Raw genomic sequence first — 17,983 nt, forward strand, 5'->3', positions numbered from 1 at the left:
GTGACTTGGTGACACAAAGCCAGTGTGGATTAAAGTAAAGCTTTTATTTGGTTTAAACTTGGGGGCAGATTTTTCAGGAGTGGGCTCCTGTGTAGTTCCTGTGTTGTTCCACATCATTTAGGGGAAGTAGTAGTGTAGTGTGGTTCTGGTTTTCTTGGACTACTGTCCTATTTTTAAAGCACAGTAATTGCTTTTAGAAGTCACATACAAGTCACTCTGGCTCAAAATACATTGGGTCTTAAATTTTCACCTTCAGCATGCGGAACAAGATGAGCTTTCAGGTCTCTTCCAACCCAAACCATTCCAGGCTTGTGATTCCATGAAAAAAAAAAACACCAGCCGAGGCGGAGGAGTGGAGTCTTTGTTAATCTTTTCCTAGCCCTGAACTCCGAGCTAACTAATCCGGGTGTGCGTTCCCTGCCCCCCACCTTCCCCTGTGACTCACCCGTCACCAGGGGCTGCGCATAAATCACTTTTAGTGCCGCCGCTTTCCTAAGCAGCGCCCGAGGCAGAGGAATCAGCAGGTGAGAGCCTCAAAATGGGTGCCAGGACTGCAGGGAAAGTGCTGCTGAGCAGATCAAACGCTGCTCACCAGGGAAAGGGCGCAGCTATTTGCCAGTCTGGGTGTCACTGGGGCATCAGCGGCAGCCAGGGAGAAAGGCAGAGAGGCTCCTCAGATCCAACAGGGTCACTAGGGTTGGAGTTAATCCACTCAAGGCGTGAATATTTGGGAAGCACTTTCCCTTTGGTGACCATGAGGCAATGGACACCCGGTTCTCTCCTTGCAGAGAGAATTCTTGAGCTCGTCTATGGCGCTAACGAAGATAACGAAGCTGAAGTGTGATTTCAAGGAGAAGAATTCCCGCCTTTCTCCTGGGTGGGTGCTTCTATTACAAGCCCCAAAAGTATGCAGGGCCTTTTGTTAAACCAAAACCATGTGTCCCGTGCTCTGGATACCAGTGACTCCAGCTGAGTCATTTGGGTCCTCAGAGAACAGCTAATTTCTCAGTTAGGGCAGAACTAGAACTAGACTTAGTTCTAGGACTAGGGCTAAATGCTAGTCCGCTGCATTTGCATATGCAAATGGGACGAGGAAGGAGCCTGTTTGTCCTTTCTCTGAAAAATCAACCTGATGCTCTCAAGGGAAGTGCCAGTGCACAAATTCAGGTGGGAAGAGGCTCTGTGGGGCGAGGGGGACACGGGAACGGGGTATCCCAGTTGGCCCCACAGTTTATACTGGTCCCTCAGCCACATCAGCGGGAGGTCAACCCTCAGCATCCAGACCCGGAGGGCTCACCCTCCTGCCGCTCCGAACACTTGCTAGGAAGCCGCAGTGTTTTCTTCCTCCCCCTCAATCTCCCCATTAACAGAATTGCCCTGAGTTATCTGCCCCGATAAACCACAGAGATAACATTTTTAGGGAGCTCCAAACAAAGGCGGCTCTGTGTCCAGCCCGTGGGGATTTAAGCTCCGGAGCAAGGTCGGGATGCTTCTCTCCCACTCCTCGAGGGGTAGGACACCCCGGGCAGACGCGTCATTGCTCTCCAAGCAAGAATTTCCATCCCAGCAGTGCCAGGGCTTCCATTTAAGGCAGATTTTGGGGCAGGCTCCGGTCACGGGCGAGAAAGGGGTGCTCGTTTATCGCCCAAGGACAGACCTCCCAGCAGCTCCCCGTCCTTATCACCCGCAGCCCGCTCATCCCACAGCTCCCTCCGGAGCAGGAGTGCCCCAGGAGGCTGCAGCGCAGCACAGGCACCGGGGGGAAATCCAGCACGTCAGGGAGAAGAAGGGACCCACCGTGATTTTGGGGATACGAAAATCCCTCCCTTAGCTCGCTCGGCTCTGTTGCGAGTGGAAAATAAACCGAAGCGTGAGGGTTGGAGCAGGAGCTTGGCTGGCCTCCAGCTCCCTGGCCGCGGGGAGAAGGGAGATCGGAGCCCAAGCTGCCCGCAGAGGACGGTGCAATAAACGGCTGGTGGCTGGGGAAGTTCGGTTTTATCGACCACAGCCGGTGGGGAACTCAACGCGAGCGTTTCCTGCGGCACGTGCTGGACGGTTCAGACCCCTGAAATACCCGTGTCCTGTCTGACACAGCATCTGTTTGCTCCTCACCCGTCCTTACTGGAGACTGGGGGGGCGAGGGAGGCTCTAATCTCCCCTCCCAGAGCATCTCCCGTGTAACTGTGACCCTCAGCACACCCCGGGGAGGTGACGGGGTACGTGACTGTTTATGTTTTATTTCTGAACAACAACAGTCGGTTTTTTACCTTCGGGTTTTTTTTTTTTTGTTGCCTCTCGTCTGTTTTTGTGCCTGGCAGGGATCTGAGGCCGCACGATAATTTTGACCTTCACCCCTCCCACCCCCCCCACCCCCCCCTCCGGACAAATGAATAATTCGTCTCAGGAATTCTAAGTTCCTCTTTTAAACAGATGGGGGGAAAAAAGGTCTTGCAGGCTGTGAACTTCATGAGAACAGAGCTCAGCCCCACACTGCACTTGGGCAAGCCCGGGCAAACCTCTCTGCCCCTCCGTGCCTCGGTTTCCCCCCTCTGTGGTGAGGCTGCTCAGACTTCTGTCCTCACTCCCTTTGCCTGCCTTGTCTTCGGGGTTTGGGGGATGCTCAGGGCAAGCAGATGGATTTTCTCACCCTCTCCCCCTTCACTTTTCTTAGGGCAGCTTCCTTGTCTCTGAGAATGCAGAGGAAAGGGTTAAATCCTTCCCCTCCCCCTGGCACAAAGTAAAAATTAACAGTAAGTGCAGAGTCTCGGCTGAGATTTACCCCTTTCCCTTCCCTCCTCCTTTTCCTCCTCTTGAACCAGGACTTAAAAGGAGCTCTGGGATGGAGGAGAGGGCTGAGGGTGTTGCAGACTGAAAGCTGCAGCCCAGGCTCTGTATCCAAACCAAGGCACTGGCCAGCTTGGAAACTGGAGCAGAAACTGGAGCCCAAACCTCTGGCTCAGCAGGTCTGAGGGCTGAAATGATGGATAAAATCCAGCTTTTTGCTTAACTTTGGAGAGTCCCATCCCAGGTTTGAATATCCCTGTGGTGAGACTCCAGGAAGCTGCTGCTGTTCCATCTCCTCACACAGCTACAGAAGCAAATTAAAAATTGCCTTCTGGGAGTTAAACACTGAATTGGACACACTGAATCTTTCCCTCGAATTTCTCAAAGCTCATGGATACATTCTCCAGGCAATATGCATTTTAATTTCTATCTTGTATATCTTGTTTTTTTTCCTCGGCTGAATTTTCCAGTGTGTTGGTTTGGCTGGGATGGAGTTAATTTTGCTCACAGGGGTTTGAATCTGTGCTGTTAACACCGAGAGAAGTTTTTGGTGTTGCTGAGCAGGGCTGCACAACCTCGAGGCCTTTCCTGCTTTGAAAGACTTTGGAAGGACACAAGAAGCTGGGAGGGGACAGAGCTGGGACAGCTGATCCCAACTAATCCAAGGGACATTCCAGACCCTGCTCAGGAATATAAAGCTGGGGAAGAGTCATGGAATCCTGGAGTGGTTTGGGTTGGAGAGAATGTTAAACACCATCTTGTTCCACCCCCTATCACGGGCAGGGACACCTTCCACTATCCCAGGTTGCTCCAAGCTCTGTCCAACCTGGCCTTGGACACTTCCAGGGATGGGGCAGCCACAGCTTCTCTGGGCAACCTGTGCCAGGGCCTGCCCACCCTCCCAGGGAAGAATTTCTCCCCCATATCCCATCTATCCCTGCCCTCTGGCAGTGGGAAGACATTCCCCCTTGTCCTGGCACTCCAGGCCCTTGGAAACACTCCTGTAGCTCCTTCAGGTCCTGGAAGGAAGGCCACAGTTAAGTCACCCCAAAGCTTCTCTTCTCCAGGCTGAACAATCCCAACTCTCCCATCCTTCCCTCCCAGCAGAGCTGCTCCATCCCTCTGATCCCCTTGGTGCCTCCTCTGGACTCCCTCCAGCAGCTCCACATCCATCCTGTGCTGGGACCCCAAAGCTGGAGGCAGCTCTGCCGGTGGGGTCTCACCTTGAGGGGGCAGAGGGGAAGTGGGAACATTTGGAGTGATGGAATTTGCCTTCCCAACTCTGTGTGCTGGATCCCTGCTTTCCTAGGGGGTGGCTGAACACCTGCCCCGCCACGGGAAGCGGGGAAGGAATTCCTCGTTTTGCATTCCTCGCTTTTGTAACCCGTCTTTATCTCAACCCGAGATAAAAGTGAGTTCTCTCACTTCTCCTCTCCGAACCTTCCCCCATCCCGCTGTGGGGGAGTGAAGGAGCAGCTGTGTGGGGCTGAGCTGCCAGCTGGGATTCAGCCACTCCGGGGCGTTTCTCCTCCGGAGCAGAGCAGGAGATCAGATCATCCCTTGGCTCGTGTCACCCCCAGACATGTGATGCCCCCGCTCCAGCCGCCTCCGGTGCCGCGGGTCCAAGGCCAAATCTCTCAGGCGTGCAAACACAGCCCCGTGTGGCTCCTTTGAACAGGGCTCGTGATCCAGGGCCGCCGTTTCCCTTCCCGGAGCAGTGTTGGCTCGGCCGACAGCGGCCAAAACGTGCCCTGCTCAGGGCCGGGCTGGGTTTTGGCCAAAGCCATCCCGGGTGCTCGGGGATGAACGGCTTCCCAGGCACGAGACGACGTTATTTTGGGGCTGGAACTGGAAGGATTAATGTAAAATTTCAAAGCTTGGAAGAAGCTAAAAATAGGCTCGTGCCTGTGCTGAGTCATCCCCGATTCCCGTGGGATGGGTGGGTTGGAAGGGCTGCTCTGCCCTCCCTGCAGCCCCCGGGGCTGCCCAGGGGAGGGGACCGTCACTGGGGGTTTTTTGCACCTATTTCAGTGTCCTTTGCTTCCCAAGACACCGCGAATCTGATCAACTCTGATACAATACAGATAGATAATATATATTCAATATAATATATAATTAATATATTATATATAGGGAAAAACAATAATAATTACAATAATAATAAGAGCAAAAAACGCAATTATTATTATAATACTGTGACACTATATATATGTAGTCACAGTATTCTATAAGTATTATAGTTATAATATAGATATAGATATAGATAGGTAATAAAGAATTAATATATATGGGGAACAATACAAAGAATAATGACAATGATAATAACAAGAGCAACAGAAATGATTACTATACTACTGTGACTATATGTATGTATATATATATTTATATAAATATATTTATATATATATACATATATATGTATATAATATATATATATATATGGGGCTGCTTGGGAATATATATATATATAAAAATATATTGCCAAGCAGTCCCAACCGCAGTCCCCATCCTGCAGAACTTCCCCAAACCCCGCGGTGACATTACACATGACGTCACGCATGACGTCACTCTCTGCCCTCCCCGGGGGGATTTTTGGGCCTCTCCTGCCCGGGCCGTACCACCGCTCCCTTTGGGAGGGGGTGCCGCGCGGGCCGTACCAAGTCCCGCCGGAGGGGTGGCGCTGTCCCCGCGCAGGCGCCGTGCGCGGCTCCCCTGAGGCGGGCGGGCGGCCGGGCCGGGCGGAGGCCGCGGCCGGAGCCGGGGGCTCGCGTAGATGTGCAGCCCGGGGGGGGCCCCCCCTGGGCCCGCCCCGGCCGGCGACCTGCCCCCGGAGTGGGACAGCGACGACGAGCGCATGGCCTTCCTGTTCTCGGCCTTCAAGCAGAGCCGCGAGGTGAACAGCACCGAGTGGGACAGCAAGATGGCCTTCTGGGTCGGGCTGGTGCTGGCCCGCGGCCGCAGGAGGGGCGCGGTGAGGACCTGCCTCCGGGAGCTGCAGAACGGCTTCGAGCGGCGGGGCAGCGTCCCGCTGGGGCTGGGCACCGTCCTCAGGGAGCTGCTCAGGTAAAGGGGGGCCGGCGGGGAAAGGGGGGGCGTAGGGAGAGATGGATGCGGGTAGGGAGAGATCCCTGTGCCAGCGTGGGTGTCGGGAATTCTGCCCTGCGAGGCGCTGGCACAGGTTGCCCAGAGAAGCTGTGACTGCCCCTGGATCCCTGGAACTGCCCAAGGCCAGGTTGGAGCAACCTGGTCTAGTGGAAGGTGTCCCTGCCCATGGCAGGGGGTGGAATGAGATGATCTTTAAGGTCCCTTCCAACCCAAGCCATTCCTGGATTCCATGATTCCATGGCACACGGGACAAGGCTGCTCCTGCCTGGATCTGGGGGACGCAGGGACAAAGATGAGAAGCCCCAGAACAGAGGGCACGGGGTGGGACTGGCTGATCTTTCAGCTCCCTTCCCACCCAAACCATTCCAGGGTTCTGTGAACAGGGAGTCAGGGGAATTTGCGAGGCGAAGCTTGGCAGGGAGTCAGAGGAGCTCACCCTGCTGTTGTGGTGCCCCAGCTGCCCGTGGCACTGGGGATGTGACAAACTGGTGTTTGCATCCAGGTGTTTCGTGTGGTGACATTAGAGCCAGGGAGCGATGGCTTGAAGAGATTTCAGAACAGCAGCAGCTCTGTCTGTGATATCAAAATCACTAGATCTGAGAACTGCAGTTTAACACAGAATTGAAGTATCCTGGAATTACCAGTTACCCCTTCCAAAAACTGGCCCTCACCATCGATTTCCTTGTGTGGTGCTTCGTTGGTTTCGAGTCAGGAAACTGGGAGAAACTCGCGAAACTGGGAAAACAGTAAACAGAAAAAACCTGGAAATATAGTAAACAAAACATCCTTTGGGTCCAGAGGAAGCCTGGGAGGAGTGGAGACCCCCATGTCCTTCTATGCCCTGCAAGGAGATCTCAAACTTCAGCTGGATCTGGGGCTGGGGATGTACAGGATGTCCGAGGTTTGGACTGCCTGTGTTCAGTTCCACGTGAATTATCTTTTCCCTAGACGTGGGAAGCTCCAGAGGGAGTCAGACTTCATGGCCAGTGTAGACAGCAGCTGGATCTCCTGGGGTGTGGGAGTTTTCATCCTGAAGCCCCTCAAGTGGACTCTCTCCAGCGTCCTGGGGGACAGCAAAATCCCTGAGGAAGAGGAGGTTCTGATTTACGTGGAGCTGCTTCAGGTGAGTGTTGTTGAGAGCATTCCCGAGGTTATGCATCTCCAGGAAAACCAGGAGTCATTTCATGTGCTGGGAAGGAGTTGGGTAGAGCTTCATTTGTGCCCCTGAGGTGTTGAAAAGCCTGGAGAGAGATGGATGGAGTAATTTGGGGATAAGTAATTTAGATCTATAGATGCTGTTTCAAACTAACATAATAAAGATGATCCAAAAGCTGGACCCCTCTGGTCTGGAGCCAGGCTGGGAGAGCAGGGGGCGTTCACCTGGAGAAGGGAAAGCTCCAGGGAGACCTGAGAGCCCCTTCCAGGGCCTAAAGGGGCTCCAAGAGCTGAAGAGGGACTTGGGACAAGGGATGGAGGGACAGGACACAGGGAATGGCTTCCCACTGCCAGAGGGTTAGATGGGATATCGGGAAGGAGTTCTTGGCTGTGAGGGTGGGGAGGGGCTGGGATGGAATTCCCAGAGGAGCTGTGGCTGCTTCATCCCTGGAAATGTCCAAGGCCAGCTTGGAGCAACCTGGACTAGTGGAAAGTGTCCCTGCCCGTGGCAGGGGGTGGCACTGGATGATCTTTAATGTCCCTCTAACCCCAACCATTCCATGGTTCTGTGATAGTGAGTTTTCACTGACTTCCAAGAACAGGGGAGGGGCAGAATTCCCTGTTTGTCTAGGAAGGCCAGCACTGTGCTGTGAGCCTGCTGTAAATCCCAGGTTGGAGTTCACTCCTGTGCAGGACACAAGAGGAGCTTGACATCCATCTGCTTTGGGCAGGGACAGGTGATGGGGCTGTTGCTGCCTGTCAGTCCCGTGTCCCCTCCAGCCCCACTCCCGGGGCATTTCCCTGCTCTGTCACTCAGAGCCTGTGCTTTCAGCTTGCCTTTCCCATGGGATTAGAACCCTTGGATCCTGTCACAGCCCCTTTTCTCTCTGTGTTACTAAAAATGAACCCCAAGACTTGCTGCTGTTGCAAGTGGTGTCTAAATTCCTGTGCCCGGCAGAAATGCAGGAAATCTTTAAAGGGAATAATTTTAATTTAGTTTAAGTAGGGGAGGGATTTCCAGGAAGTGCAGGTGGAGCCAACTTCTTGCCTGTGTGGTCCCTGTGCTATTCCACAGCGTTTCAGGGGATGTAAATGGTGTAGTTTTGGCTTCCATGGCCAACTGGATTATTTTCAAAGTGCTGCCGTTGCCTTGGGAAGTTTCACACGGTTCATTCTGAAAGTCACCGTGGCCCAAAGGAGGAACTGTCCCAAGTTTTCACCTCCAGTGTGTGTGGGACGAGTGGGAGGAGCAGTGTGAGCTGTATCCCTGTTGTCCTTGCAGGAGAAAGCAGAGGAAGTTTATCGCCTCTATCAGAACTCTGCGCTCTCCTCTCACCCCGTCGTCGCCCTCTCCGAGCTCCAGTCCCTCTGTGCCAGTGTGTGCCCAGATGAAAGGACCTTCTACTTGCTGCTGCTCCAGCTGCAGAAGGAGAAGAGGGTCACGATCCTGGAACAGAATGGAGAGAAGGTACAGGGTCAAGGTGACTGCTTTTGGGTGGTATAACCCCTGTCTTGCATTCCATCTGCCTGGCAAGAAAACTTTATTGGTGGAACAAGGGTGTTCTGTGTCTGGAAGGGGTAAATTCCTTGTTCTCCAGCACTGTAAGGGGGTTGTAGGTGAGGGGAAATCCTCATTCTTGTGTGACAGGTTCTTCCAACGTTTTTAACATTTCTTTTTTTTAATTTAAGAGCTGAAAAATTGTTAGGTCTGATCTGCTGGTTGATTGTTCCCAGTTATCCAAAGTAAAATCAATCCGTGCCACTGGAGTCAGCCTGGAATTCCATTCTATGTGAAGAGGTTCTTCTGTCAGTACCTAGATACAGGCACTCTCAACTCTGAGACTGCATGTTTTCCTGCAGTGTCCTGAAGCCCTTGGAAGTGTGACATTCCCATCCACTTCCAGGACAGCTTTAAATCCTCAGGGTGTCCCGCTGAGGCTTTTTGCTTTCACGCTGATGCTCCTCGATCCTGCCTGGTTTAACGTCAGATCCCGTGCTGACTGGGGCATCCTCATCACTCCATAACAAGGCTTAAACTGGGAGTGTGAGAGCATCTTTTCCTCGCTTCCAAGTGAAGGTATTTTGGGAGCTCAAGCCTGTGGCTCTCTTGGCAGATCGTGAAGTTTGCCCGAGGTCTCCACGCCAAGGTGTCCCCGATGAACGACGTGGACATCGGGGTGTACCAGCTGATGCAGAGTGAGCAGCTGCTGTCACAGAAGGTGGAGTCCCTTTCCCAGGAAGCAGAGAAGTAATTTTGGGGAAGGGTGGTGGGGAACAACGTCTGTGTGATGTAGAACTTTGTGGCATAATTAGAAGCTGCTTGCTCTGTGTTGTTCTTTTCCTGTTTGTGTCCCAGCCTTGTGGTAGGGCAGCTTTCCCAGTCTTTGTTCCCTATCCCCATGAAAACAAGGTGCAGTGAATGGGTGTGAGGAATGTTTGCAAAGATTTGGAATGCGTTCAAGGGCTCCTGCTGGGAATCAGCAACGATTTAAGGGTGGTTGTATCCCAAATGCACCTCACTGGTCACCCCAGGATCAGAGCAAGGCACAGAGGGTGGTTTCTGCTTTGTAAAATCACTGCTGGCAAAGGAATGAGTTTCTTTTCCTTCTTGAATCTTCCAGGTGTAAAGAGGATGCCCGGAGTGCTTGTAGAGCTGGGAAAAAGCAATTGGTGAGTGGAAGTGCAAGGGAATTGTCCTTGGAGCTGGTCCATAACTGCAGATTATGACCAGGGTTAGACACTGTGGGTTGAAGGGGTGGTTCTGAAGCCTCCTTAAGGTGAAGAAAAGGATATTTTTATCCAGAGTGAAGGGAAATGGAGATAACTCTTCAAAGCAGCTGTTGTGTGTGTGCCTCAGGGATTGCTGGCTTTTTTATGACACTTTCACTCAGTATCCTGAGTTGAAAGGGACCCACTTAGATCATAAAAGTCCAACTCCTCACCCTTTTCTTCTTTAATATTTTTTTATTTGGCAGTTGATTTTTTTTTTTTTTCCTTCACAGACCACGGTGATTTCTGAACAAAATTTGCACCAACACTACTACATATTTCACAATCTTCCTCTGCTTTTTTCTGTATAATGCAACATGCTAATTTTTTTTTTAATCAACACGAAAGCCCCCAGCGATTTGCTTTTTTTTGAAGGGAACGTCAGCCACCAGGAATCTGAGCAGTTGCAGGTGCCAACTGGCATATTTTTCTATGGCCTGGACCTTTCCAAAGTAGGAATCCAAGACTTCTCTGCTTCTGAGCAGTGATCCAGGGATACCTGAGTGAACCACTGGAGGACACTTGTTTGTCTCTCATCTTTTAGAGCTTCCTCCAAGTTTCCTCATGGTGGGAATAAACTCAGGGAGTGGAAGACTCTTCATATTTGTGCATAAACGTGTCCTAACAGCTCCACCTGTGCTTGGTTTGTGACCCAAGCTGTGTCTCTCCCCCCAGGCTCTGAGGTGCCTGAAGTCCAAGCGGAGGACGGAGCGGCGCATCGAGGAGCTGCATTCCAAGCTGGATGCAGTGCAGGGAATCCTGGATCGGATTTACGCCTCCCAGACCGACCAGATGGTACTGGGGTCCTTTTATCTTGTGCTTCTCACTTCAGCCCCTCTCCTCTCACTCCTGGTGCTTTAGCTGCCTGGCAGAGCCTGGGTCTGAGGGGTGGGACTTTATTCCTGGAGTATCCCCCTGATTAAACCCACTCCTGGCTCCATTCTCTGCTTCAGTGATCTCTGAGGGGTGGGACTTTATTCCTGGAGTATCCCCCTGATTAAACCCACTCCTGGCTCCATTCTCTGCTTCAGTGATCTCTGAGGGTTGGAACTTTATTCCTGGTAAACCCTCTCCTGGCTCCGTTCTCTGCTTTGATGTTTCTTGGAGGGTCTGGGGAGAAGCTTCTTGTTTGTTCTTTGTCAGCAACGTGCATCTCTTTCTCTTCTGTATTTTCATTTATAGGTGTTTAATGCCTACCAGGCTGGGGTGGGAGCTCTGAAGCTGTCCATGAAGGATGTGACTGTGGAGAGGGCAGAGAACCTGGTGGATCAGATCCAAGAGGTACTGGAACAAACCTGTGAATTAATTAAACCCAAATATTTATGCTGAGGCTCCTGGTGCAGTGTAGTTTCTTTTCTTTATGTCACCAAAGCAAACTGACTTAATTTTGATCTCAAAGCTCAGCAAGAAGAGATTTGCAGAGAACTGTGGGTTTGATTTTATGTATTTACATTAAATCTGTGCATTTCTTGTGGTTTTTTTTTGCTCAGCAGTATTGGGCAAGCACACAGCTTTCCTAGAAAATGTTCAGGTGTGTTTAAAAAAGAAATATAAGTCAAACCCTTGGAAGCTGGAATGCAACTACAGGCATAAAACAGCTGCCTGACCCATCCTCTTGTGCAGTTCAGTGAGGGAAAGGAGAGGAGTTAATTCTGAGTGAATTAAAATGAATCTGTCTGCATAAGCTGGTGTGAAAAACAGCAAAGGATTAATTTTTGGTTTTTAGCAGTGTCAGCTCAAATTGTGACTTCAGCTCACGAGCTGAGGGGCTGCAAAGTGTCGTAGCTGAGCTGTGTTGGACTTTAGCTTCCTCATTTTGTAGCTAATATAATAATAAATATTATATTAATATATGTAACATATTATTATATATAATATTGTAGCTAAGCTGCAATATAAACTCATTATTTATGTGAAAAAGCTCAAATGAGAGGTTTGTTTTTTTTTTTTTTTTACTTTGACATTGTGATTCAGGTTTGATCCTCAAATCTCCCACTTGGCCATGTAGCACTTTATTAAATAATCTTCCTGTTATTCCTTTTGCCAGTGAAAAACCAGTCATGATGGAAGTGTTCTGCTGCTTTTAAGTCAACTTTTGAATTCTTTTTGCTATTTCTGCTTTTGACAAAGGCAGAGGTTTATATTCTACATCCAACTCTGTGTGTTTTTCCTCAGCTTTGTGACACTCAAGATGAAGTAGCCCAGACTCTGGCTGGAGTGGGGATCAATGGCCTGGGTATGTCTTGGGGTTCTTATCCTTTGCTCCTCCCTTCCCTGCTGTCCTCCTTTCCCTGCAAACTGGGATTTGGGCCTCTCCAAACCCTTGTAGGCTCCAGTTGCTGCTGGATCTCAGCTCTGAGTTGTGTAATGTTGATTTAACTCTATTTTTAGAGCGGCTGCTGCTTTGTTTTTGAAGTGAGGAGCTTTTTCCTCTGGCCTGGGTGTTGCTGCAGCTTGTTTGTCTCTGCTGAGATGTGCCAACACTCCTTGGCCTCAGTGCAGAGGTTTTTCTGATGGGAGAAATCCTTTTCCCTGAAATCAGCCCTGGATTTTTCAGACCTTTAGAGGAAGCACAGGAAGTTCCTCACGAGTAGCAAGGGCTGGGAGCAATAATACCTGGGTTTCACTCGGATTTCCACCTGTGCTGGGTTAATTCTTCTTGGAACTGAGTGTTTTCTTTCACCAGCAGAGATGGACACCGAGGAACTGGAGAAGGAGCTGGACAGTCTCCTCCAGGACTCGACCAAGGAGCCTGTGGATCTGCCTCCTGTTCCCCAGAAGGTGCTGAATCCCCCCATTTCTGATGCTGAGCTGGAAGCTGAGCTGGAGAAGCTGACAGTCTGTGATGGAGGTAGGGATGGCAGCAGGCCCTGGGGGGACCTGGGGCAGCCTTGCAGAGCAGAAGATGTTTAGCAGAACTAAAGTCTGAGTCTTAAAAGAACTGCCCTCTGCTAGGAATTCTGCCTGGCCTCTGCCATGGGCTGCAGGGAAAAGGAAAAGGCTCTGGGAGGGAGCTGCTGCTTGGATTGATTAATTTTTCATCCTCATTTAACAAAGGCAGGCAGTGTTCAAAGGGATAAATTAGATAAATTGTCAGGCAATGGGCATCTTCTCTGTTCTACAGTGCTGGCTGTGTCTTATGTGGTACAGGTTTGAGGTCTGCTTGAATTTATTTATTTCTTGATAAGTAAATAAACAATAAGATTGATAAATAAATAATATTATTTATTGATGGTCTTTTTGGGTCCCTTCCAACTCAGGATATTCCATAATTTAGTAGCAGTGAGTGACCAGAGCTTGTGGGCTCGAACTGCTTGCTGCACTTTCCCTGGATCTGTCTGGCACAGGGGTAAATAGGCTTCCATTTTCAATTCCTTTCAGGAATCTCTTGATGAACAATTACACAGGACTGTCCATGTAGTTTTCTTCCTATTTGGGCAGCTGATAATCCCAGTTTTCAGAGAATCCCTTGTCAAACATGTTTCCAAGAGAATGCAGAGAGTGAAGTGCTGAGACACTCTGGAATTTTACTGGTTGGTTGTGGATGTGGTTGATAAAACCTGACCCCTTTCTGTTGCAATTTTCTTTACAGATTTGGCACAAAAGGCTGCAGCTGCTTCCTCTGAACCCAAAACAGCTCTGGGACTGAATCTCTGAAGACCCAACAGAATCCTGTTGCTGCTGTTTGGGAAGTTGTCTTAAGGTTCCTTAACTCATGACTAGAACTTCTAAGGAGAGGAGTCACTCTCTCTTCCTCTCCATGGATATCACTTTGCTCAGCAACAGGATCTCCTGCCATGACAATCCACTCTGGAACTGGCCCCAGCTGGTGTTTGTCATCTCTGTGCCAACATCTGCACTGGTCTCAACCTGACTGGTGACCCCAAGACATCCAGTCTTCCCTCCTGGGAATACAATTCCAGTGAAGATAAACTCTTCTGTGTCCATAACAGTGCTCAGTTTTGGTTTGGTTTTGAGGTTTTTTTTTTTTTCTATTATTTTTTATTTTATTTATTTTATTTTTATTTCTCTTCCTTTGCTGTGGCTGATGTCGAGATCCTGAGTTGCAGCAGTGTTGCAGTTGCTCAACATTTGGCTGCTTTTGTGTGGTTGTTTCGAACACTTAGCACATAAATCCCGACCTTGACGTACCTGCAACAAGCTTAAAACACCCGGTGATAGTTCTCCCCCTCCCTGTGTGTATCTTTGCACGGTCGTGGACAACTAGACACTGTAACTGTTACGTTTGTAGGAGATTTGGCTGCTGCTCCTCCTACAGGGCAGCGATTGCAAGCACAAGACAAAAGAATTCCTCTTTCTGTAATGACATTAAGGCCTTAGAAGGGAGACCTGCAAAAGATTTCGGTGAAGGAGTTTCAGGCTCTGTCAAAGGCTGGGGGGTTGCTGTTAATCCAATTTTTCTGCTTGCTCTTACTTGAAATTCGAGCTGTTTGCCGATTTTTGTATCTCCCCTGTTAGCAAAACTCCTCGAGAGCTGCAGGGTGGTGTGCTGGGGGTTCCCCTGGAGTGATTTGGGGGTGAGGAGAAGGGATGCACTGTTCCCCCTCTGGGAGAGTGCAGCTTCACAGCCTTGCCTTTGCCTTCAGCCTTGCTCCTGCAATCCCCCGAGGTTCTGTGGTACCAGAAAGCCCCAACCCCAAACTCTCTGAATGTTTTTAATGCACAACCCCCCCCGAGCACACCAACTGCAGCTGGTTTGGGGGCTGCCTTTGCCCCCTCCTCTTTTGCAGGTCACTTTTTTATCCCTCGTGTGTGCACGTGGAAGAGCAGGAATCCTGATCCCTGAACAACTGAACTTCCAGGAGGGGAATGTGCTCTTCCCTGGGCTCTCTGCACAGCCTGTGTGTGTGGCAGGGGAGGGACTGGCTGCCTGCTGAAGGATAACCAGCCCTCCCCTCCCTGCACCTCCCCCTGACTCGAATGTATCCCCCTCAGCACTTCCACAAACTGCCTCTTGTCCCAGGCTCCGTTGGCTGAGCCCTGTGGATGGATGGCCTGGGGGAATGGGAACCAGGGCTGGAATTCCCACATCCCTTGAATTATTTATTGACCACCCAGCTTCAGCCCCAGAGGACAGGGAGGGAGGTTGCAGGTGTCCCCAGGGGGCTGCCTGGGCTGGGGCTCCACTGTCACTTTGTTCACGAGTGCAGGCTCTGCCAGGGAAGGCGTCCTGGATCCAGCTCACAGTTCACCCAGGCTGTACATGGAATTATGTAAAATGACTTGAAGCTCTGTATTCCTTTCCTTTGGAAGTAAACAGGAGAAAAACCTCTGTGTTTTCTGCCTACTTGTAAATAAAGGGGAGGGGAGGAACCATCCCTGTGCCCTCGGTGCTTTCCCTGTTCCAGCTGCTGCCCCTGTAAAACCTGGCTGCTGAAATCCCAGCCCATTCCTGGGCTGCTTTGCCAAAACCCAAACTGAACAACTGCTCTACCAGACTCTGATTTCCCTGAGTCCTTTCTCTGTGTTTAAAAAAGCCCACCAGTGTTTAATAATTGGTCTTGAGTAGCCTGTGCTGGTTTTTGGGCTGGACAGCCTTCATTTCTAGCACCATTTGGGAAAGACTTGCTGCTTTTTCTTACATTTCCACTTCTTTTTCCCCACTGTGCACCCCAAACCTGCAGTTTCAAGGCTCACACAGATCACAGTCCTTTGCCTAAACCACCCTGTTCTGACCATGGAGGAAACTGCTGTGCCAGGAAGTCAGTCCTCCTAATTAACCCCCTGGTTTTGGACCAAACAGTTCCCAAAGCTGATCCTGGGCCAGTTTTTACCTGTTCTAATTGGAATTAAGCAGCACAGACTGGGAGCCTGGGGCTGGTTTACCCTCTGCCTAAAGAAAATCAATCTAAATGGAGTAACCTGGTGTATAAACTCAAACCAAATTACTCCTCCTTCCCTCTGATGCCCCGATGCCTGAAGGAAGCTTTGAATTTCCAGGCTGTTAATCCCATTTCCTCTGGCTTTGACCCCAGCTGGCACGTTGGAGAGCTCCCATGGGTTTTTTTTGCAGGGCTCAGGCCTTGCTTCAAACCTGGATCTTTGCTTTTCAAATCCCTCATTTCTCCCCTGCTCTCAGGACTTGTCCCTCCTCTGCGAGTCCAGAGGGATTCCTGCAGGAATAACCACTCTCCTGGGATTCTGTGATGCATCTGCCTGTGCCAGCCATGCTGGAAGAGGCATTTTGGAGTTAAACCCCAGCAGCTGCTGCTTGATTTCAAGTGGCTGGTAATTTTCTTCCTTTGATGCAAAGTGGGATGTAATCAAGATGGCTGAATGGAGAATTTTAAGTGTATTTTGGTGAGACAGCGGGGAAAGGAAATCAAGGGCAGCGTCGTGCTGGGTGAGGAAATTAAATATAAAAACCTAGAGCTGAATTGCCACCAAACTGAAATATTATCAGATTGGAGTGCTGTTTAAAATAGTACTTAACTGGAGTCTTAGAAAAAAATAGCTGCTGAAAAAAAAGGGAATGTAGCAACTGTTTATTATAATATAAAGCACTGAACAGTTTCATCTGTGGAGAAGATTTGGTCCTGCAGGCAGAGGAGCTGTCTGTGAACACGAGCCTGTGTTTGTTTGCCTGTGACAGCAGAATTAACAGTGATTTCTGCATTAGGTGCACTCCAAGATGTGCAGGAATTGGGTGATAAATTGGATCCCTTCCCATCCCATCTTCCCCCACCAGCCCAGCTTCGGAATTCTGCTCCAGCCCAAGTTGTGTGCGAGGTCCTTTCTTAGATGGGCGGCCTCACGTTGTGCCAGGGGAGGTTTAGTTTGGATATTGGGAAAAAAACCATGGAAGGGGCTGTCCAGCCCTGGCACAGTGGCAGTGGTGGAGTCACCATGCCTGGAATTGTTAAAAAAGCATGGATGTGGCACTTGGGGACGTGGTTTAGTGCTGGCCTTGGCAGTGCTGAGTTCACAGTCGGACTTGATGGTCTTAAAGGTCTTTTCCAACCTTGACAGTGTTATGATTCTATATTTGGAAGCTCCTGAGGAGGAGGAGCTGCCTCGTGTCTCGAGGAATGATTTCCTGGAATGCCTCCTGGCTTCCCAGGTGCCACCTAAATGTGCCAGGAGCTCCCACCCCAAAGCTCTGCTGTGTGCCAGGTCACCTGCCATCGCTGCTCCGCCCTGTGACTTGTGGCTCCTCCCTTAGATCCCCAAAATGTCCGTGTCCAGTGCGGGGATTAGGAGGAAAATGCCCTTTGGGGCACAGAGGACAGTGTGGGTTAGTGCTCTGCCAGGGTCCTGGGCAGTCATGGAATCCTGGAATACCCTGAGCTGGGAGGGACCCCCAAGGATCATTGATCCAACTCCAGCAATCCCACCCTGTCCCCGAGAGGATCATCCAAACACTCCTGGAGCTCCGGCAGCTTTGGAGCTTGGTCAGTGCCCAACCACCCCCTGGGGGAAGGACCTTTCCCTGAGCTCCAACCTGACCCTGCCCTGCCACAGCTCCGCGCTTTTCTGCTGGAGCCCTAGGGAGGGATTTCTCCCCAGAATTCCCGAGGGAAGGCGCTGATCCACGAGCCGGCTCCTGGTGCCATCTAGCCGCTCTCCCTGGGATCGGCCCTTGGCGGGCGCGGGCTGCAGACGGTGGAACTAATGAGGTTTAATTAAACAAAACCCCGGCGAGCCGATGCCGTGACGTGCTGGCAACGAGTGTCGCGGACACCCGAGCGCGGGGTTTGCTTTGGGGGCTGCGTCTTCCAGGGAATAATCGCGCCCTTGTTGGGAATCGCTCCCGGGCAGCTCCTGCTCCCTCCGGGCTCGTGCGAACGCCGGGTCGAGGGGTCAGGGAATGGAATCCCAGTGTCTGTGTGTGTGGTTTGGCTGCTGCTCCCTCCAGGAGCGGGGAAGGGGCAGGGAGAGGCCCAGGGCATGGATTGGGCACGGCCAGGCTCGGGGGGAATTAAGGAACGGGGAGGGAATTAATGCTGAGCTGGGTGTCCAGGGTCATCTGCAAACCTCGGGCTGCCCTTTCCACCTTGGCCAGGGCACCAGTGAGGCTCCTCTCAGCAGCAGGTCCCCGTTTAAGCAGCTGCCACAGAGGCAGCACTCGAGGGAACCCCTTGGGAAGGACATTTCTTGATCAAATGACATTTTTTGAAGGACATTTCTTGATCAAATGACATCTTTGAAG

General features: G+C 50.8%; 1 protein-coding gene across 2 annotated transcripts; it reads left to right on the plus strand.

Annotated features, from left to right (window-relative positions):
• Nucleotides 1–5,485: 5,485 nt before the first annotated feature.
• On the plus strand, nt 5,486–15,106 carry CHMP7 (charged multivesicular body protein 7). 2 transcript variants are annotated; one of them, XM_027714008.2, is made up of 10 exons: nt 5,486–5,847; nt 6,838–7,012; nt 8,327–8,512; nt 9,159–9,292; nt 9,666–9,714; nt 10,489–10,608; nt 10,996–11,094; nt 11,989–12,049; nt 12,500–12,664; nt 13,406–15,106. In XM_027714008.2, exons 1-10 carry the CDS (start codon nt 5,558–5,560, stop codon nt 13,468–13,470), a joined length of 1,344 nt encoding a protein of 447 aa, XP_027569809.1. In that variant the 5' UTR covers nt 5,486–5,557; the 3' UTR covers nt 13,471–15,106. The 2 variants fall into 2 exon arrangements, with proteins under 2 accessions (XP_027569809.1, XP_027569810.1); XM_027714009.2 differs by having other exon boundaries at nt 12,503–12,664.
• Nucleotides 15,107–17,983: the final 2,877 nt, after the last annotated feature.

This window comes from Pipra filicauda, unplaced genomic scaffold (assembly GCF_003945595.2).
Source record: "Pipra filicauda isolate LSUMZ 115617 unplaced genomic scaffold, ASM394559v2 scaffold527_size357992_pilon, whole genome shotgun sequence".
In the NCBI taxonomy this organism is placed as follows: Eukaryota; Metazoa; Chordata; class Aves; order Passeriformes; family Pipridae; genus Pipra; species Pipra filicauda.

What these genes read in the sequence shown, in the direction of transcription:
- CHMP7 (XM_027714008.2), top strand. Translation starts at nt 5,558, where the DNA reads ATGTGCAGCCCGGGGGGGGCCCCCCCTGGGCCCGCCCCGGCCGGCGAC. An exon ending in GTCCTCAGGGAGCTGCTCAG is followed by an intron (nt 5,848 to 6,837) that starts GTAAAGGGGGGC and finishes TCTTTTCCCTAG; the next exon opens with ACGTGGGAAGCTCCAGAGGG. An exon ending in TTTACGTGGAGCTGCTTCAG is followed by an intron (nt 7,013 to 8,326) that starts GTGAGTGTTGTT and finishes TTGTCCTTGCAG; the next exon opens with GAGAAAGCAGAGGAAGTTTA.